The following is a 22162-nucleotide window of genomic DNA, read 5'->3' on the forward strand; positions in this document are numbered from 1 at the left end:
TTCGAGACCAGCCTGACCAACATGGTGAAACCCTGTCTTTACTAAAAATACAAAAATTAGCCGGGTGCAGTGGTACACGCCTGTAGTCCCAGCTAGTCGGGAGGCTGAGGCAGGAAAATCGCTTGAACCTGGACAGCAGAGTTTGAAGTGAGCGGAGATGGTGCCACTGCACTCCAGCCTGGGTGACAGAGCAAAACTCGTCTCAAAAAAAAAAAAATCACATTGACTTAGTGGCTGTTCATGGAGCCCTCTGAGGCAGCCAGCAGGGTGGTAGTTAGCCACTCTGTTTATCTGAGCAAATCTGGCCCACAGAGAAATCTATTCCTCACACCTTAATATTACACACATATAATGACAGAACACTTTTTTTTTTTTTTTTTTTTTGAGACAAAGTCTTGCTCTTGTCCCCCAGGCTGGAGTGCAATGGTATAATCTCAGCTCACTTCAACCTCCGCCTCCCGGGTTCAAGCGATTCTCCTGCCTCAACCTCCCGAGTAGCTGGGATTACAGGCGCCCACCACCACGCCCGGCTAATTTTTGTATTTTTAGTAGAGACGGGGTGTCACCATGTTGGTCAGGCTGGTCTTGAACTCCTGACCTCGTGATCTGCCTGTCTTGGCCTCCCAAAGTGCTGGGATTACAGGCATGAGCCACTGCGCCCAGCCCCATGACAAAACACTTGAGTGGCTTTTAATTTTTTTTTCCCTGGAGACGGAGTCTTGCTCTGTCACCCAGGCTGGAGTGTAGTGGCGCAATCTCGGCTCACTGAAGCCTCCGCCTCCTGGGTTCAAGCGATCCTCCTGCCTCAGCCTCCCAAATAGCTGGGATTACAGGCACGCGCCACCACGCCCAGCTAATTTTTCGTATTTTTTAGTAGAGACGGGATTTCACCACATTGGCCAGGCTGGTCTTGACCTCCTGACCTCGTGATCTGCCCGCCTCGGCCTCCCAAAGTGCTGGGATTACAGGCGTGAGCCACCGCACCCATCTGGCTTTATACTTTATATAGTGGGTCTGGTAAAGTAATATGCATAAAGACAGAGTTATATTCATGATATTAGGGGTGGGGCAAAACTTACAAACAGCAAACTGAACCATAAACAAAGTGTCTTTTTGTTTTATTGGCTTCCAACATTTATAAAAATCCTTTTCCCTCATTTTGATGGTGAAAGGCCTAATAAACGTACTGCAATACAATAAAACATCTGTTACAAAAACTGAATATTCCTGGAATAACTTGGATATTCAAGAGAAACACGTTTAGGAAGATGAACCAACCCAGCCAGAAAACAGGCCAGACCTTCTATCACTGCCAAGCTATTCTGGAGCAGGGCTTGCTCTCTAGCTTGGGCAAAAAAAGGGATGGAAGGACATCCTGGAAAGGAGCTCAACTCTGCTCCCCCCACCCACCTTGCTAGAAGCTCACAGATGCTGTGTGTACCTCCAAGGCCCAGAGGACAGGCACTGTCAAGGGGAATGGAAGAGTCGCACTTCATCCACGCCCTCCGGACAAGCAACATATCAATTCTATGAGAACATTTCTGCCTCTATTAAGCACACTCAATAGCATCTAGGCCTGAGCATCACACTTACTACCTAACCCTTGGGAGAGGCCACCACAAAACCCCTCAGAAATATAAAAACAAGGAGCAATAGTCACAGGTCTCTCTAGGGTGGCAGCTGCTTGCCCACCACCCTCACAGGACTACGTGTGCCTACCTGGAGGAAGAGGTTTGTGTGACATGCCTGGTCCCAGAAGTCTCCCGGGTGCCAGCCTTGGCCTCTCAGGTGATGTGAAACAGCTAAATGACTGGGTGGAGAAAAAGTGGGGGTGGTGGAAAGTCTGGGCATTCGTGGGGGAACTGGGGCAGGGAGGTCCACGCCTGTGTGCCTCATCAGTCACTCTCAACATTGAGGGAAACCAGGAATTAAGCACAATTAAAGACGAGAAGGCAGCGGAATCAAGACAGAAAGATGGTGGAGAGGTCTCGGTCTTACCCTGCAACCAATTGCTCATCGGTTGGAGGACATGGCTCGCTGAAATGGGAACAGGACCATCAAGACCAAACAAAAACATATCGCTTTTTTAAAAACCATGAAAACTTACAAGCCTATTTTATAAAAAAGTGTACTAAAGTCTAGCAGAAGTGCCACCATTAAGCATTACCATTGAGCATCATGACTAAGCAACTTACCAGACAAGAAACAGGGTCACACACACCCCAGGCTGAGAAACAGGGTCACACACTCCCCACACTGAGAAACAGGATCACACACTCCCCACACTGAGAAACAGGATCACACACTCCCCACGCTGAGAAACAGGGTCATACACTCCCCACGCTGAACTCTTACCATGGGGTTTTCTCACTAAAGGTCAAACTCTCACACAGAAGTACGGGCTGGGCAGGAATGAAAGTCGTTTTTCAGAAGTAAGCACAAGGCTGGAAAAGCTGGGTCAGACCCAGCGCCATATGTATTAGCTGGATGCCTGTGCACAAGTATCTCATCTTCTCTCTCTTTTTTTTCCTTTTTTCTTTTTTGTCTTCAAAAGAGATGGGGCCGGGTGCGGTGGCTCACGCCTGTAATCCCAGCACTTTGGGAGGCCTAGGCGGGCGGATCACGAGGTCAGGAGATCGAGACCATCCTGGCTAACATGGTAAAACCCTGTGTCTACTAAAAATACAAAAAATTAGCCAGGCGTGGTGGCGGGCGCCTGTAGTCCCAGCTACTCAGGAGGCTGAGGCAGGAGAATGGCATGAACCCGGGAGGCGAAGCTTGCAGTGAGCCGAGATCGCACCACTATACTCCAGCCTGGGTGACAGAGCGAGACTCCTTCTCAAAAAAAAAAAAAAAAAAAAAAAGAGAGACGGGGTCTCACAATGTTACCCAGGCTGGTCTCATACTCCTGCCTCGGCCTCCCAAAGTGCTGGGATTACAGGCATGAGCCACTGCACCCAGCCTAAAACTAATCTTTTCAGTAAAAGTTTTCTCACCTGCATGGCGAGAAATCTCCTACAGAAGATCACATAAGACTCCCAGAGGCAAAAGCCTTCTGAAAAGTATAGCATGTCATATGAATTTCACCAGCACCAATTCTTGAGATACTGTGACTGCCAGCATACCTGACTTCCCTAAGCCTCTGCCTGGAACAATAAGGTAGTCATGGGAGATCCATATATATTTGTCAGAAAACATCTGGGCTTCTGCACTATCTAGTTGAGATTTTTAGAAACAGTTTAGGAGTTGACTTTCTGGCCAGGCGCGGTGCCTCATGCCTGTAACCCTAGCACTTTGGGAGGCCGTGGTGGGTGGATCGCTTGAAGTCAGGAGTTTGAGACCAGCCTGGCCAACATGGCGAAACCCTGTCTCTACTTAAAAAGAAAAAGTTAGCTGGGTGTGGTGGTGGATGCCTGTAATCCCAGCTACTCAGGAGGCTGAGGCAGGAGAATCGCTTGAACCCCAGAGGTGAGGTAGCAGTGAGCCAAGATCGCACCACTGCACTCCAGCCTTGGGCGACAGAGTGAAACTCTATCTCAAAAAAACAAAACAAAACAAAAAAAAACAACTTTATTTTCCTCTGCAGAGATTTGTGTTCTGGGACATACTGCTTTCCGTGTATTCTGGAAAGAGAAAGGAGACCTGAATCTAGGAGTGGAAACAGTGTGGGAGCTCTGCCAAAGATCCACAGAAGGGATCTGTTTCCTCAGCAGCTGCCAAGCTCCTCACGCTGAATCGTATGGAAGCATTCAGACGTTTCATGGACTTTCCCAAGATCACCCAAGAAGTCAGAATCCTCCAAGCTGGAGCCTGACTAGAAGCTCTATCTCCTACAACTACACAAGTCACAACGCAGCCCCTTTGCTCCAGAAGAAAAGGAGTAAGCACAGAGGGCTTCTGAGTCTGGCAATGCTCCATTTCCTGACAGGAGCATTTTACAGACTTGCGTCTGCCCCTCTGAGGGAGGCAGAGCCATCAGCTAACACTCAGAGACAAGGATGCTCTTACGACATCCTGATCCGGGAGGAAGAGGTGAAGGCAACTCACCACCCTCAGGCATCTTACAGAAAACAGTGGAACTAAGGCTCATTCTAAGGAATGTGCCCAAGATCACACACTGTAGGCTGCAAAGCGAGAGTCAAACTTTGAACCCTGAACCTGCACTTGTCCCTGTACACTGCCCTGCAGCCTAGATGCAATGGCTGGGCAGGGGGAAATACCCAAGCCTGGGGATAAAAATGCCTACCTGCTTTCTTGTGTGTCAACCTCAGCTACAGAAAGGAGAGGGCATCTTTCTAACACTTCAGTGTAGGGTTCTAAAAACAGAAGCTAATAGAGGCAAAGCTATCAAGAGAGGCCTGGCAGAGCCTCGTGTTTGCCTGGTGGGAGGACCTGTATGTTGTGAGCTAGAGTGCCTGCCTGGCCAAGGACCCCATCTGGCCTAGGCCCAAGTGCCCCCACAAGTTGGATCCACTGCTACAAAAGTGGCCAAGCCTGAGGAGAGTAGCAGTGTCACCTGATTTCACATTCCCAAGATGTCACCTGAGAATTAAAGGGTCGAGATGGTAGCTGGGTGAGGGGGCTCATGCCTGTAATCCCAGCACATTGGGAGGCCAAGGTGGGAGGATCACTTAAGCTCAGGAGTTCAATCACCTGAGGTCAGGGTTCTCTTAAAAAAAAAAAAAAAAAAAAAAAAATTAGGCTGGGTGTAGTGGCTCCTGCCTGTAATCCCAGCACTTTGGGAGGCTGAGGCAGGTGGATCACCTGAGGTCAGGAGTTCAAGACCAGCCTGACCAACATGAAGAAACTCCATCTCTACTAAAAATACAAAATTAGCCAGGCGTGGTGGTGCATACCTGTAATCTCATCTATTTGGGAGGCTGAGGCAGGAGAATCACTTGAACCTGGGAGGCAGAGGTTGCGGTGAGCCAAGATCGCGCCATTACACCCCAGCCTGGGCAACAAGAGCAAAACTCCGTCTCAAAATAATGATAATAATAGTAGGATTTCAGAGCATTTTGAAAATGCAAGAAATCAGTTCTCTAAACCTGTAGCTCCCCATTCTCTGAAGTAGTGGCCTAAGCACTGCTCGCAGTTTCAAAGAAGGGAGCAGGAAGATGGTGTCCACACAGACAGGGACATGCCCACACCAGCCTTTCTGAAGAACACCAGGCTATCTCTCAGACCTGGCTTGATGGCTTCTGCCCTTGCCAATGTGGGGACACATAGTACATTTAAGCATGGGCACCATGGCCCCTAATACCCAGGGAACACTACATCTTTTCTGACCTTGGTTTCAAGTCTTAGAGACACTGAACAATATCCATTTTCTTTTCTCATAATTGAATTATAGAAGAGTTACAAAAAATAAGTAACAGTTAATCTATATACCCTGAATTATATCTCAAATTGTTTTTGAGAGGGGGATCTCACTCTGTCACCCAAGTTGGAGTGAAGCAACGTGATCTTGGCTTACTGCAATCTCTGCCTCCCAGACTCAAGCAATCCTCCCACCTCAGCCTCCTGAGCAGCTGAGACCACAAGCGTGTGCCACCACGCCAGGCTAATTTTTTGTATTTTTGGTAAAGACAGGACTTCGTCGTATTGCCCATGCTGGTGTCGAACTCCTGAGCTCAAGCCATCTGCCCACCTCAGTCTCCCAAAGTGCCGGGATTACAGGCATAGGCCACTGTGCCCAGCCCTGAACCATATCTTGATGACCAGCCCCCTCTCTAAGCCAGCACTGTCCAATTTTTTTATTTTTTTATTTTTTTTTTTTTTGAGACAGGGTCTCACTCTGTCACTCAAGGCTCAGGCTGGAGTACAGCATGATCTCGGCTCACTGCAACCTCCACGTGCTGGGCTCAAGCTACCCTCTCCCTCAGCCTCCTCAGTGGCTGGGATCACAGGCGCAGGTCACCAACCCAGCTAAGTTTTGTATTTTTTGTAGAGATGGGGTTTCGCCCAGACTGTTCTCAAACATCTGGCCTCAAGTGATCCCCCCACCTTGGACACCCAAAGTGGTGGGATTACAGGCATGAGCTACGGCTCCCGGCCCCAGTAGAACTTTCTACTGTGATGGGACTGTTCCAAATCAGAACCATTTAATATGGTAGACACTATTTCCATGTAGACACTGAAAACCTGAAATGTGACATGTGCAACTGAGCAAGTCAATTTTTTATTTTATTTCAGTTATTTCTTATTCTTCTTCTTTTTTTTTTTTTTTTTTTTGAGACAGACTCTCGCTCTGTTGCCCAAACTGGAGAGCAGTGGTGCGATCTCAGCTCACTGCAACCTCCGCCTCCCAAGTTCAACTGATTCTCCTGCCGCAGCCTCCAGAGTAGCTAGGATTACAGACATGTGCCCCCATGCCTAATTTTTGTATTTTTAGTAGAGGCAGGGTTTTGCCATGTTGGCCAGGCTGGTCTCCTGACTTCAGGTGATCCACCTGCCTCGGCCTCCCAAAGTGCTTGGATTACAGGCATGAGCCTCACATCTGGCCTATTTCAGTTAATTTCAATTTAAATGGCCACATTCGCCAGTGTTTGTAATAGTGAGCAGCACGGCTGTGTCCTCACTTCTCTAAGGCAAGCCACGACCCCTCACAAGTTACTGTGTAGCCTGTTAATACTGTTTCAGTGTGGCAAACCGAAGCCCTGGTTTCAGAAAGAAAAGTACTTTGGGGAACAACAATCAAAGACACACAGAGTAGATTTGATGCACTTTCACTGCCTTGCTTCAGGAACATGCTCTGAGCTATGACAAGGCAGAGCAGGGGCTTGTGGGCCTACATGACAAAATAAAACAGGAGGGGAACTGAGTCCCTAAGGGAATTAACCCTGTATCTGGAAAACATGAGTGGCAGGCAGTGAGACTTACAGATATATGATGTGCTAAAATTACTGAATGAAGCAATTTTTCAATAAAAGATTCTAGAGAGAGGCACGCCTCTCCCACAGTTTTACCTCTTCATTAAGTTAAGTATTAAATTAATTCCCTAGAAAATATCCTCATGGTCATGTCACTGTAAGTCTGAAAATTAACTGCAGGAATTAGGTACTGCCAGCCTTCCTTCTGAGTCTTCAGCAGCCTGGGCCTCACATCCACTGCAGCTTGGAGTAAGGATAATGTGGGGGCTGCCCAGCAGCCAGCCCTGCTCTAAGCTGATCTGTGGCACAGCTGGAAGGAGAACAAGAAATACCTATGCACTGTGCAAGGGCAAAAGCATTCTACATGCCTGTGACAAACCAGAGGCCAAATTTGGTGGAACCAAATTTGTTCCACCACCACATTTAAAGGACAAGACAACCACAGGCCTCTACATCAAAATGACAGTCCAATGGGGTGTCCAGCAAGCTCCATCCCCCTTCCAAAGCCCACTCCACTCAGAGAAAGTCATTGGTCATGCCAGAGGCCCCAACATCCTCCCAAAAGAGGATAAAAATCACACTCTTAGAACCACAAATTGTGGCCAGGCATGGTGGCTTATGTACGTAATCCCAAAAATTTGGGAGGCCAAGGAAGGAAGATCACTTGAAGCCAGGAGCTCAGGACCAGCCTGGGCAACAAAGCAAGACCCCATCTCTACCATCAATCAATAAAAATTTTTTAAAAAGAACTGCAAATTGCCATGGCAGGTGTGGTGCTGCCTCGTCAGAGAACTGCAGAGAAACAGCACTACCTTGCTGCACAGCAAAGGCCCCACCTAGGGATCTTAGCTACTTTTTCCCGGGATGGTGGAGGACAAGTCCTTGACTCCACACAGGCCTTGTCTGTGTTTAAGGGAACTCAGGGCAGGTAACTCACAATCTTCCTTCACCTGGGCCTATGTTAGCATTTACTATGCTTCAAAATGAACAGAAAGCAGAAGTGGTCATTTCTAAAGTTCCTACCCCGGTAGTGCCTCCCAGAGAGAGCAGGGGGCACAAACACAGGAAGGAACTGGATCCACCCTTCATCTGTGCTTAAAAGTACATCAAAGAACATCCAGGTTCACACCATCCCAGCTCTAAGCCTCACTGCCCACATCACCACCTAAGCCTGGACTCCAAGAAGGGACTTGACCAGCCTGAGCTACACCCAAGCACCTGCATTTGACCTCTGGGTACATGCTCAAGGAATTAAAACCAAAGACAACAACAAGGTGGCCGGGCGCGGTGGCTCAAGCCTGTAATCCCAGCACTTTGGGAGGCCGAGACGGGCGGATCACGAGGTCAGGAGATCGAGACCATCCTGGCTAACACGGTGAAACCCCGTCTCTACTAAAAAATACAAAAAACTAGCCGGGCGAGGTGGCGGGCGCCTGTAATCCCAGCTACTCAGGAGGCTGAGGCAGGAGAATGGCATGAACCTGGGAGGCGGAGCTTGCAGTGAGCTGAGATCCGGCCACTGCACTCCAGCCTGGGCGACAGAGCAAGAATCCGTCTCAAAAAAAAAAACAAAGACAACAACATAGGGGTCTGCTTTCCTCTACATTTCTTTCATAGGAGATACACATCCCACAGGGACATGGCCTCATCTGTTCTCTGACCTGCTTTACCCACCAGACAGGCCTGAAGCTGGAAGAGGTGTCCAAGACTGTCTATGCAATCCTCCACTCCACACTACCTGAAAGCACACACTAAATGGAAAAAAAAAAAAAAAACACCAGACTTCTCACGGAGAAAATATCTGGGCGAACAGGAGGGTGGGGCTTTGTCCAGGCCTGGGACCAGGACGAGCCCCCACCCTGAAGTGACCCCAAAACCCTTACCTGGCATCGCCATCCTGGTCATCAGCATGGTCGCCCGTGTTGTTAACAGCATATCTGCTACGTGGCTTATCTGAGTGAGGGCAAAAAGAGGAGAAGGGCTAAGAAAACAGGATCCTTCCACATACAGGAGGATTACGGAACTGTTAAAAGCCATGTTTTCCAAAACATGGTCTATCCATACCATGGGATATTACTCAGACATAAAAAGGAATGAACATGGATGAACCTTGACAATATCATGCTGAATAAGCCAAAGACAAAAGAACAAATAGTGCACTTACAGTATATGAAACGTCTAGAAGAGGCAAATGCATCAAGACAGAAAGTAGATTAGAGTTTACCAGGGGCTGGGAGCAGGGGAAATGAAGAGTTATTATTGGTCAGTGGTTACAGAGTTTCAGTTTGGGTGATGAAAAAGCTTTAGAAATAGCCATAATGGTTGCAAGATATAATGAAAGTAATTAATGCCACTTAATTATACACTTAAAAATCATAAAATGACAAATCTTATGTTATCTTCAAAAACTGTGACAAGCCGGGCACGGTGGCTCACGTCTGTAATCCCAACACTTTAGGAGGCTGAGGCAGGCGGATCACCTGAGGTCAGGAGTTCGAGACCAGCCTGGCCAACATGGCGAAATCCTGTCTCTACTAAAAATACAAAAATTAGCGGGGCGTGGTGGTGGGAGCCTGTAATCCCAGCTACTGGGGAGGCTGAGGATTGTGCTACTGCACTTGAGCTTGGGCGACAGAGTGAGACTAGGTCTCCAAAAAAAAAAAAAGAAAGAAAAAAAAAAACGCTAATGATCAGCTCAGCCTTCAGCAAAACAATCACTTTGCAGGTGAAAGGCCTTGCCTCAATGTTGATGGCTGTTGACGGATTAGAGTGGTGCTTGCTGAAGGCTGGCGTGCTATAGCAATTTCTTAAAATACGACAACAAGGACGTTTCCTGCATCCATCAATTTACTCTTCCTTCATGAAAGATTTCTCTGTAGTATGGGACGCTGACAGCACTTTATCCACCACAGAACTTCTTTCAGAATTGGAAGCAATGCTCTCAAACTGTACCACTGCTTTATTAACTAAGTTTATATACTATTCAAAATCTCTGTTGTCATTTTAACAATGTTTACAACATCTTTACCAGGAATACATTCCATCTCCAGAAGCTACGTTTTTTTGTTTTTTTGTTTTTTCTTTTGTTTTTTGAGACAGGGTGTCACTCTGTCATCCAGGCTGGAGTGTGGTGGTGTGATCATGGCTCACTACAGTCTTGACCTCCCAAGGCTCAGGTGATCCTCCCACTTCAGTTCCCTGAGTAGCTGGGACTACAGGCATATGCCACCCATGCCCGGCTAGTTTTTGTATTTTTAATAGAGATGAGCTTTTGTCATGCTGTCCAGGCTGGTCTTGAACTCCTGGGCTCAAGTGATCCACCTGCCTCAGCCTCCCAAGTATTGGGATTATAGGTGTGAGTCACCACACCCAGCCCAGAAACTGCTTTCTTTGCTCATCCATAACAATCAAGTCCTCGTCCATTCAAGTTTTATCGTGAGATTGCAGCATTTCAGTCACATCTTTAGGCCCCACTTCTAATTCTACATCTCCTGCTATTTCCACCATATCTGCAGTTACTTCCTCCACTGAAGTCTTGACTCCTTCAAAGTCATCCATGAGGGCTGCAATCAACTTTTTCGAAACTCCTGTTACTGTTGATATTTTGACATGATCACCAATGTTCTTTTTTTTTTTTTTTTTTTTGAGACGGAGTCTCGCTCTGTCGCCCAGGCTGGAGTGCAGTGGCCGGATCTCAGCTCACTGCAAGCTCCGCCTCCCGGGTTTACGCCATTCTCCTGCCTCAGCCTCCGGAGTAGCTGGGACTACAGGCGCCCGCCACCTCGCCCGGCTAGTTTTTTGTATTTTTTAGTAGAGACGGGGTTTCACCGTGTTAGCCAGGATGGTCTCGATCTCCTGACCTCGTGATCCGCCCGTCTCGGCCTCCCAAAGTGCTGGGATTACAAGCTTGAGCCACCGCGCCCGGCCTATCACCAATGTTCTTAAGGGCATCTATAATGGCACATGCTTTCCAGAAGGTTTTCAATTTATTTTGCCCTGATCAGTCCAAGGAATCAGTATCTATGGCAGCTATAGCCTTCCAAGTTGTATTTCTTACATAATAAGACTTGAAAGTCAAAATTACTTCTTCATCCAAGGGTTACAGAATGAATCTTGTGCTAGCAGGCATGAAAACAACATTAATCTCCCTATACATCTCCCTTAGAGCTCTTGGACGACTAGATGCATTTTCAATGAGCAGTAATATTTTGAAAGGAATATTTTTCTGAGTAGTAGGTCTCAACAGTGGGCTTAAAATATTCAGTAAACCCTCTGTAAACAGATGTACTATCATCCAGGCTTTGTTGTTCCACTGACAGAGCATAGGCAGAGTAGATTTAGCATAATTCTGAAGGGTCTTAGGATTCTTATAATGGTATATGAGCACTGGTTTCAACTTAAGGTCACTAGCTGCATTAGCTCCTAACAAGAGAGTCAGTCCGTCCTTTGAAATTGCCAGGTTTCTCTCTATGTATGAAAGTTATATCTGGCATCTCCTTCCAATATAAGGCTGTTTTGTCTACATTAAAAATCTGTTGCGGGGGGTGATGGCTCATGTCTATAATCCCAGCACTTTGGGAGGCCGAGACGGGCGGATCACCTGAGGTCAGGAGTTCGAGACCAACCTGACCAACATGGTGAAATCCCATCTCTACTAACAATAAAAAAAAAAAAAAAATGTTAAAAATTAGCCGGGCGTGGTGGCACATGCCTGTAATCCCAGCTACTCTGGAGGCTGAGACAGGAGAATTGCTTGAACCCAGGAGGTAGAGGTTGCAGTGAGCTGAGATTGCACCACTGCACTCCAGCCTGGGCAACAAGAGTGAAAACTCCATCAAAAAAAAGAAAGAAAGAAAAGAAAGAAAAAAAGAGAAAAGAAAGAAAGAAAGACTGCTGTTTAATGAAGACACCTTCATCAATTATCTTAGCTAAATCTTCTGAATAACTTGTTGCAGCTTCAACATCATCAATTGCTGCTTCACTTTGCACTTTTTTTTTTTTTTTTTTTTTTTGAGACGGAGCTCGCTCTGTTGCCCAGGCTGGAATGCAGTGGCACGATCTCGGTTCACTGTAAGCTCTGCCTCCTGGGTTCACGCCATTCTCCTGCCTCAGCCTCCCGAGTAGCTCGGACTACAGGTACCCGCCACCACACCCAACTAATTTTTTGTATTTTTAGTAGAGACAGGGTTTCACTGTGTTAGCCAGGATGGTCTCCATTTCCTGACCTCTATATCCGCCCACCTCAGCCTCCCAAGTGGTGGGATTACAGGCGTTAGCCACCGCACCTGGTCCACCTTGCACTTTTACATTATAAAGATGGCTTCTTTCCTTAAATCTCATGAACCAACCTCTGCTAAGTTCCAACTTTTCTTCTGCAGCTTCCTCACCTCTCTCAGCCTTCTCAGAATTAAAGAGAGTCAGGGCCTTGTTCTGGATTAGGCTTTGGCTTAAGAGAATATTGTGGCTGGTCTGATCTATCCAGACCACTAAAACTTTGCATACCAGCAACAAACAAAGCTATTTAGCTTTTTTATCACGCACTCACTGAATAACACTTTTCGTTTGTTTGCTTTCTTTTGTTTTGAGACAGAGTCTCACTCTTGTTGCCCAGGCTGGAGTGCAATGGTGGATCTCAGCTCACTGCAACCTCCGCCTCCCAGGTTCAAGAAAGTGCAAAGTGAAGCAGCAATTGATGATGTTGAAGCTGCAACAAGTTATTCAGAAGATTTAGCTAAGATAATTGATGAAGGTGTCTTCATTAAACAGCAGTCTTTTTTTCTTTCTTTTCTCTTTCTTTCTTTCTTTTCTTTCTTTCTTTTTTTTGATGGAGTTTTCACTCTTGTTGCCCAGGCTGGAGTGCAATAGTGGATCTCAGCTCACTGCAACCTCCACCTCCCAGGTTCAAGCAATTCTCCTGTCTCAGCCTCCCGAGCAGCTGGGATTACAGGCATTGGCCACCATGCCCAGCTAATTTTTGTATTTTTTTTTTTTTTTGTAGAGACGGGGTTTCACCATGTTGGCCAGGCTGCTCTCGAACTCCTGACCTCGTGATCCGCCCACCTCAGCTTCCCAAAGTGCTGGGATTACAGACGTAAGCCACTGCGTCCAGCGTTTTTTTTGTTGTTCTGGTTTGTTTGTTTGTTTGAAGAGTCAGGGTCTCCCTATGTTGCCCAGGCTAGATTTAAACTCCTGGGCTCAAGCAATTTTCCTGCCTCCACCTCCCAGGTAGCTGGGAGTACAGATGCAGGCCTGGCTTGGGGTAACACTTTCCATTTCCTTCAAGAGCTTTTCCTTTGCATTTACTATCTGGCTGTTTAGTGCAAGTGGCCTCGCTTTGGGGCTAGTTCAGCTTTCAACATGCCTTCCTCAAGAAGCTTAATCATTTCTAGCTTTTGATTTTAAGTGAGAAACATGTGATTCTTTTTTTTTTTTTTTTTTTTTTTTTGAGACGGAGTCTCGCTCTGTCGCCCAGACTGGAGTGCAGTGGTGCGATCTCGGCTCACTGCAAGCTCCGCCTCCCGGGTTCACGCCATTCTCCTGCCTCAGCCTCCGGAGTAGCTGGGACTACAGGCGCCCGCCACCACGCCCGGCTAATTTCTTTTTGTATTTTTAGTAGAGACGGGGTTTCACCGTGTTAGCCAGGATGGTCTCGATCTCCTGACCTCGTGATCCGCCCGCCTCGGCCTCCCAAAGTGCTGGGATTACAGGCTTGAGCCACCGCGCCCGGCCGAAACATGTGATTCTTTATTTCACTTGAACTCTTAGAGGCCACTGTAGATAACTGGCTTAATTTCAATACTGTTGTGTCTAAGGGAACAGGGTGGTCCAAGGAGATGGAAACAGATGAGGGAACAGACAATACACACATTTCTTGATGAAATTTGCTATCTTATGTGGGCATGGTTCATGGTACCCGAAAACAATCACAATAGTAACATAAAGATCACAGATCACCATAACAGATACAGTAATAATGAAAAAGTTTGAAATACTCCAAGAACTACCAAAACATCACACAGAGACACAAAGTGAGTATATACTGTTGGAAAAATGGTGCTGACAGACTTGCTGGACACAGGGTTGCCATAAACCTTCAATTTGTAAAAAACACAATAAAGTGAAGTACAATAGGACAAGGTAGGCCCCTATGCACATGTACACACACACACCCTCGCAGTGTGGGATGACAATTAGGTTGGAAAAAGCACAGACAAAATTAAAAAATTTAAATGTACATACACCAAGAGCCTTCATATACACAAACAATAATACTTTACCAGAGTAAAAAAAATTTAAAACCTAGTGATGAACCTAAGAAGAGTGCAAGAGGCCCATGAAAACAATGGAAAAGCTAATAAGGGAGAAAAGAATGAATAGAAGACATATCACGTTCCTGACAGGGAAGATTCAACATAAAGATGCTTTTTCTTCACAGTTAATCAACGGATTCAAAGCTACCTACACCAAGAGCTTGGGAGTGGGACCTAATACACTTGATGCTAAAGTTTACAGGGAAAAATAATAAAGCATAGTCAGGATAATGCTGAAAAAGAAAAGTAATGACAAAGGACTAACCTAACGTGATAGTCTAACATAATATCAAGTAATAGTAATTAATTATTATGGAACCTACACATAGACAGATCATTGGAGGAGATAAGAAAGATCAAAAAACAGATCCAAGCAAACATGAGAATTTAGCACATGATAAAGACAGAAAAATCGGCCGGGCGTGGTGGCTCAAGCCTGTAATCCCAGCACTTTGGGAGGCCGAGACGGGCGGATCACGAGGTCAGGAGATCGAGACCATCCTGGCTAACACCGTGAAACCCCGTCTCTACTAAAAACACAAAAAACTAGCCAGGCGAGGTGGCGGGCGCCTGTAGTCCCAGCTACTCCGGAGGCTGAGGCAGGAGAATGGCGTAAACCCGGGAGGCGGAGCTTGCAGTGAGCTGAGATCCGGCCACTGCACTCCAGCCTGGGCGACAGAGCAAGACTCCGTCTCCAAAAAAAAAAAAGACAGAAAAATCAATTAGTGGAAGTAAGGTGAATTATTCAATAAAATTATATTGGAACCAGATAGCCATATGGACAAGAAAATTATGTTGGCCCAATCAATCACCATTTGGCCACACTGTGGCCTGTTATAACTCCTGTTCCACAGGGTTCCAAAGGCAACCAAGCAGTTCATCCACAACTCTTCCCAAGTGTCCAGAAAATATCAATTCTTAGGATGAGCCTTCACCTTATGCCAAGACAAACACATTTAAAAACAAGACATACTTTGGGAGGCCAAGGCAAGCAGATCACGAGGTCAGGAGTTCGAGACCAGCCTGGCCGATATGGTGAAACCCTGTCTCTACTAAAAATACAAAAATTAGCCGGGCGTTGTGGCACACACCTATAGACCCAGCTACTCAGGAGGCTGAGGCAGGAGAATCGCTTGAACCCGGGAAGTGGAGGTTGCAGAGAGCCGAGATCATGCCATTGCACTTCAGCCTGGGTGACAGAGACTCTGTCTCAAAAAAAAAAATAAAGACATAAATAGTCTGGAGGAAAATAAGGGAGTTTTTTATTGTTGTTGTTAATACTTTTGAAGAGCAGAGCCAGGCGCGGTGGCTCACGCCTATAATCCCAGCACTTTAAAAGGCCGAGGCAGGTGGATCACCAGGTCAGGAGATCGAGACCATCCTGGCTAACACGGTGAAACTCCTGTCTCTACTAAAAGTATGAAAAATTAGCCAGGCGTGGTGGCAGGTGCCTGTACTCCCAGCTACTACAGACTAAGGCAGGAGAATGGTGTGAACCCGGGAGGCGGAGCTTGCAGTGAGCCGAGATCAGGCCACTGCACTCCAGCCTGGGCACGAGAGGGAGACTCCAACTCAAAAAACTAAAATAAAATAATTTTGGAGAGCAGAACGTCTTTCTATTTAAAACAAAACTAAGAAACCACAAGAGATTAGACTGAAAACTCCATAAAAATCAAAACTCTGGCAAGAACTACACAGAAGCAAACAGGGTAACTATAGCTTTGTCACAAGACCTATTTTTACATTAAATATATAAAGAACTCCTTCAAATCTATAAGGAAAGAAAATCAAACAACCCAAGAGAACATTAGGCAAAGGTTATAAATAAGTCACTGAAAAGGAAATCCAAATGGCTCCAAAAACAGGAAAACACGCTTTCTATCTCAATTGAAAGCCAAATAAACATTAAAATTACTACCAGATACAATTTTTCACCTACCAGATTAACAAAGATTGAAAAATCTAACCTATTAAAAATAAATATGCGGCCGGGCGCGGTGGCTCAACCCTGTAATCCCAGCACTTTGGGAGGCCGAGACGGGCGGATCACGAGGTCAGGAGATCGAGACCATCCTGGCTAACACGGTGAAACCCCGTCTCTACTAAAAATACAAAAAATTAGCCGGGCGAGGTGGCGGGCGCCTGTGGTCCCAGCTACTCGAGAGGCTGAGGCGGGAGAATGGTGTGAACCCAGGAGGCGGAGCTTGCAGTGAGCTGAGATCGGGCCACTGCACTCCAGCCTGGGCGACAGAGCGAGACTCCGTCTCAAAAAAAATAAAATAAAATAAAATAAAAATAAAATTAAAAAAAATAAAAAAATAAAAAAATAAAAATAAATATGCGGCTGGGCGCAGTGGCTCAAGCCTGTAATCCCAGCACTTTGGGAGGCCGAGACAGGCGGATCACGAGGTCAGGAGATCGAGACCATCCTGGCTAACACGGTGAAACCCCGTCTCTATTAAAATACAAAAAAAACTAGCCGGGCGAGGTGGCGGGCGCCTGTAGTCCCAGCTACTCGGGAGGCTGAGGCAGGAGAATGGCGTGAACCCGGGAGGCAGGGCTTGCAGTGAGCTGAGATCCAGCCACTGCACTCCAGCCTGGGCAACAGAGCCAGACTCGTCTCAAAAAAAAAAAAAAAATGCTCCTTATCCCTTAAGCCCAACCATGCTACTTCGGGGATTTAACATTACAAGAATTCTCACTTTGGGAGGCCGAGGTGGGCGGATCACAAAGTCAGGGGATTGAGACCATCCCGGCTAACACTGTGAAACCCCGTCTTTACTAAAAAAAAAAAAAAAAAAATTAGCCGGGCATGGTGGCAGGCACCTGTAGTCCCAGCTACTAGGGAGGCTGAGGCAGCAGAATGCCGTGAACCCAGAGGCAGAGCTTGCAGTGAGCCGAGAAGGCGCCACACTGCACTCCAGCCTGGGCGACAGAGTGAGACTCCATTTAAAAAAAAAAAAAATTACAAGAATCCTGCCAAATGACAATACATGGAAAGGACGTTTGCACTTTTCGTATTAGCAAAAGACTGAAAACAAGTTTACGTCCATCAACGAAGAGGACGAGATAAACAAATCACAATATGTTCATCTCATGGAATTCACTGTGGCCGGTAAAAAGAACAAGGATGCTCGACAGGTTCTGATTCTACATCAAAGATGCAGACATGAAGTGAAAATGAAAACAGGGGCAGAACAGTGTGTATGGTGTGCGTGCCTTTGCTTGTGCTTAGTTTTAAAAAAACGTAAGTGCAGGCTGGGTGCGGTGGCTCATGCCTGTAATCTCAGCACTTTGGGAGGCCAAGGCGGGCAGATCACGAGGTCAGGAGATCGAGACCAGCCTAGCCAACATGGTGAAACCCCATCTCTACTAAAAATACAAAAGAAAATTAGCTGGGCACAGTGCCGCATGCCTGTAATTCCAGCAACTCGGGAGGTTGAGGCAGGAGAATCGCTTGAACCAGGGGGTTGGAGGTTGCGGTGAGCCAAGATGGCGCCACTGTACTCCAGCCTGGCGAGACTGCGAGACTCGTCTCAAAAAATGAAAATAAAAAAGAAATGCATACGCCTGTATTTACACAGAAGGTCCTGGAAAGACACAGAAAAATGGTAACAGTAGTTACCCCTATGATGGAAAATGGGGGCCAGTGGTAGGAAAGAACTTTCTTTTCATAATCTAAACTCCTTTGTATCTTTAAAACTTTCTGCCATATCAACAAGTTCAAAAGTAATTTTAGGCCAGGCGCGGTGGCTCAAGCCTGTAATCCTAGCACTTTGGGAGGCCGAGGCGGGCGGATCACGAGGTTAGGAGTTCAAGACCAGTCTGGCTAACACGGTGAAACCCGTCTCTACTAAAAATGCAAAAAATTAGCCGGGCGTGGTGGCGGGCACCTGTGGTCCCAGCTACTCGGGAGGCTGAGGCAGGAGAATGGCGTGAACCCGGGAAGCAGAGCTTGCAGTGAGCCGAGATCGCGCCACTGAACTCCAGCCTGGGTGACAGAGCCAGACTCCGTCTCAAAAAATAAAATAAAACCAGAAACTGAACATTCATGATGATGAAAAATCAAAAGTAACCTACATGCCGTCCACAGGGGAAGGCAATAGCCTGCAGTGAAGGGTGAGGTTGATCCCTGCTTGCAAAGGCAGACAGAGTTCCAAGGTCGACGCCACAGAACAATTCGTGCAATGAAAAACCTCACGCAATGTTCTCTTTTTCTGTGGATAGATCTGCATCTATGCACAGGGCAGACAATTCCCAACACGGTCAGGGGTGATCCTTGTGCTGGCTGGAACTGGGGGTGGCAAAGACAACTTCAGATGGTCGCATAACCTTTTTTTTTTTTTTTTTTTTTGAGACGGAGTCTCGCTCTGTCGCCCAGGCTAGAGTGCAGTGGCGCGATCTCGGCTCACTGCAAGCTCCGCCTCCCGGGTTCACGCCATTCTCCTGCCTCAGCCTCCTGAGTAGCTGGGACTACAGGCGCCCACAACCGCGCCCGGCTAATTTTTTGTATTTTTAGTAGAGACGGGGTTTCACCGTGGTCTCGATCTCCTGACCTTGTGATCCGCCCGCCTCGGCCTCCCAAAGTGCTGGGATTACAGGCGTGAGCCACCGCGCCCGGCAACCTTTTTTTTTTTTTTTTTTTCCGAGACGGAGTCTCGCTCTGTCGCCCAGACTGGAGTGCAGTGGTGTGATCTTGGTTCACTGAAACCTCCGCCTCCCGGGTTCAAGCGATTCTCCTGCCTCAGTCTCCCGAGTAGCTGCGATTATGGGCACGCACCACCACGCCCGGCTAATTTTTGGGGTTATTTTTTTTTTAGTAGAGACGGGGTTTCAACCATGTTGGCCAGGCTGGTCTGTAACTCCTGACCTCAGGTGATGCGCCCGCCTCGGCCTCCCACAGTGCTGGGATTACAGGTGTGGGCCACAGCGACTGGCCTTGTTTGCGTAATTTTGTATTTTCTCAAGATGAATACATCCAAAACTCATTTTATTTTACTTTATTTTTTAAAGGCTGGAGACTGATGAAATGTCAGCAGTAGTTACTCTGGTGTGGTGAACAACGCATGATTTTAATTTTTAAATTTTTTTTCCTTTTTCTACTTTTCAAATACTCTACAACGAGCAGGTCTCGAATGCCCAGCAAAAGCTAAGCTCCGCGAGGCGGCCCGGGAATGAGGCGGCCCCCGCGAGCGCCAGGCCCCCGCCCAGCGCTCACTTACTTGTCTGGGACGCCGGGTGCTCCTGGCTTCTCTGGAAGGGGTACCTGAACAGCAGCTTATTGCCCCTGCTCCCCGAGCTCACCAGAATCACGCTGATGGGGCTGGTGTTGTCCCGCATGCCGCCGTGGGGGCGGGGCCGGGGGCGGAGGGGGCCTGAGGAGGACGGAGCCGGGGGCGCAGGGGGCCTGAGGAGCACAGAGCCGGGGGAGGAGGAGGCCTGAGGAGGACGCAGCCGGGGGAGGAGGAGGACTGAAGAGGACAGAGGCGGGGGCGCAGGGGGCCTGAGGAGGACGGAGCCGGGGGAGGAGGAGGCCTGAGGAGGACGCAGCCGGGGGAGGAGGAGGCCTGAGGAGGACGCAGCCGGGGGAGGAGGAGGCCTGAGGAGGACGCAGCCGGGGGAGGAGGAGGACTGAGGAGGACGGAGGCGGGGGCGCAGGGGGCCTGAGGAGGACGGAGCCGGGGGACGAAGGGGGCCTGAGGAGGACGCAGCCGGGGGCGGAGGGGGCCTGAGGAGGACGCAGCCGGGGGAGGAGGAGGACTAAAGAGGACGGAGCCGGGGGCGCAGGGAGCCTGAGGACGGAGCCGGGGGACGAAGGGGGCCTGAGGAGGACGCAGCCGGGGGACGAAGGGGGCCTGAGGAGGACGCAGCCGGGGGCGGAGGGGGCCTGAGGAGGACGCAGCCGGGGGCGGAGGGGGCTTGTGGAGGACGAAGGCGGGGACGAAGAGGGCCTCAGGAGGGCAGGGGTGGAGGCGGAGGGGGCCTCAGGAGGACGGAGCCGGGGGAGGAGGGGGCCTGAGGAGGACGAGGGCGGGGACGGAGGGGGCCTGAGGAGGGCAGAAGTGGAGGCGAAGGGGTCCTCAGGAGCCCGGGCCGGAGGCGGAGGGAGCAGCGCGACAGTCATCAATCCACGTGCCACCCTCCGAGCTCGCGAGAGTTCGGCGACACTGCCCGGAGGAGGTGCTGAGGCGACAGCCGGGGGAACGGCGCAGGCGCAGGCAGCGGAATGCGCAGGCGCAGGGCCTTCTGGAAGCTACCTAGCCGCCCCGGTGCTGTCCGGAGCCCTCCGAGTCTCGCTTGGGGTACAGGTGCGGATGGGAAAGGCGCGGGGTCGAGTCAGCATCCCTCTTGATGTTGGTTTCTTCATTTTAAAAATAACACTTGCTTTGGAGAGAAAATTCAAACTTGGAAATATAAAGTATAAAAAGATAAAAGGAAAAAGTTAAAAATCACTTGAGTGGCTCACAGACTTAAATTAAGTGCTAAAACTGCCAAATACGGGCCGGGCGCGGTAGCTCACGCCTGTAATCCCAGCACTTTGGGAGGCCGAGGAGGGAGAAACACGAGGTCAAGAGTTGCCCAACATAGCGAAACTCCGTCTCGACTAAAAAATACAAAAAATTAGCCGGCCGTGGTGGCGGGCGCCCGTAATCCCAGCTACTAGGGAGGCTGAGGGAGGAGAATCGCTTGAACCCGGGAGGCGGGGGTTGCAGTGAGCCGAGATCACGTCATTGCCTGGGCGGCAGAGCGACGAGATTCCGAATTAAAAAAAAAAAAAAAGAAAGAAAGGAAAAGGCCGTTAGAAGTGGCTTACGCCTGCAATCCCAGCACTTTGGGAGGCCGAGACGGATGGATCACGAGGTCAGGAGATCGAGACCATCCTGGCTAACATGGTGAAACCCCGTCTCTACTAAAAATACAAAAAAAAAAAAAATTAGCTGGGCGTGGTGGTGCGTGCCTGTAATCCCAGATACTCGGGAGGCTGCGACAGGAAAATCGCTCGGACCCGGGAGGCGGAGCTTGCAGTGAGCCGAGATTGCACCACTGCACTACAGCCTGGGCCACAGAGCGAGACTCCGTCTCAAAAAAAAAAAAAAAAAAAGCAAACACTTGGAAGCCGATAGGAGATCTTCGAGACCTTGGACGAGGCAGTGCAGCAGCGACTACAGAAAAATAAATTAAACTTCACCAGATTAAAAACTTTAGTGCGGCCGGACATGGTGGCTCACGCCTGAAATCCCAGCACTTTGGGAGGCTGAGGTGGGTGGATCAGGAGATCAGGAGATCTAGACCAGCCTGGTCAACATGGTGAAACCCCGTCTCTCTACTAAAAATACAAAAATTAGCCAGGTGTGGTGGCGCCTTCTTGTAATCCCAGAGGCTGAGGCAGGAGAATCACTTGAACCCAGGAGGCGGAGGTTGCAGTGAGCCGAGATCATGACACTGAACTCCCGCCTGGTGACAGTGCAAGACTCCATCTCAAAACAAAACAAAAATGTGTGCTTTAAAGGACGCCACCAAGAAAATTAAAAGTCTACCTACAGAATGGGAGAAAATATTTGTAAGTCACATATCTGATAAGGGAATTGTGTCTAGAATGTAGGAACCTTACAACTCAACAATAAAAAGACAATCAATTGAAAAATGCACAAAGGATATGAATTTTTTCCAGTGCATTATGCAAAAAGCCAATAAGCACCAGAAGATGCTCAGCTCACGGTGGAGGCTCGTGCCTGTGACCCCAGCGCTGAGAGGCCGGGAGCTCCAGACCAGCCTGGGCAAAAGTGCCAGACCCCGTCTCTACAAAAAATAGAAATTAAAAATGCTCAGCATTATTAGGCATTAGGGAAATGCAAATCAAAACTACAAATAGATGCCACATCACACCTCCTACGACGCCTATAATCAAAAAGACAAAATAAGCGTCAGCAGAGGTGTGGAGAAACAGGAATCTCTCTCCTGTTGCTGGGAATGTAACAG

General features: G+C 48.3%; 1 protein-coding gene across 31 annotated transcripts in view; it reads right to left on the reverse strand.

Moving 5' to 3' along the window:
• The window catches only part of NPRL3 (NPR3 like, GATOR1 complex subunit), a 63300-nt gene extending 42981 nt beyond the window's left edge, over positions 1 to 20319 (reverse strand). For 6 of the 31 annotated variants that reach the window (XR_013411267.1, XR_013411268.1, XM_077984841.1 and 3 more), the window contains exons 1-3: positions 19911 to 20319; positions 19405 to 19653; positions 8756 to 8825 (exon numbers count right to left, since the gene is read on the reverse strand). Coding sequence is in view for 12 of the 31 variants with exons in the window: in XM_077984829.1 (XP_077840955.1) it covers positions 8756 to 8825; positions 19405 to 19522 (188 nt within the window). In the remaining 19 variants the exon portion in view is untranslated. Of the gene's footprint in view, positions 1 to 1719; positions 1744 to 1998; positions 2038 to 8755; positions 8826 to 19404; positions 19654 to 19685 lie in introns of those variants that run through there. The other 25 variants (XR_013411269.1, XM_077984845.1, XM_077984831.1 and 22 more) reach the window with 13 other exon arrangements.
• Positions 20320 to 22162: the final 1843 nt, after the last annotated feature.

Source organism: Macaca mulatta, chromosome 20 (genome assembly GCF_049350105.2).
Source record: "Macaca mulatta isolate MMU2019108-1 chromosome 20, T2T-MMU8v2.0, whole genome shotgun sequence".
Classification (NCBI taxonomy): Eukaryota; Metazoa; Chordata; class Mammalia; order Primates; family Cercopithecidae; genus Macaca; species Macaca mulatta.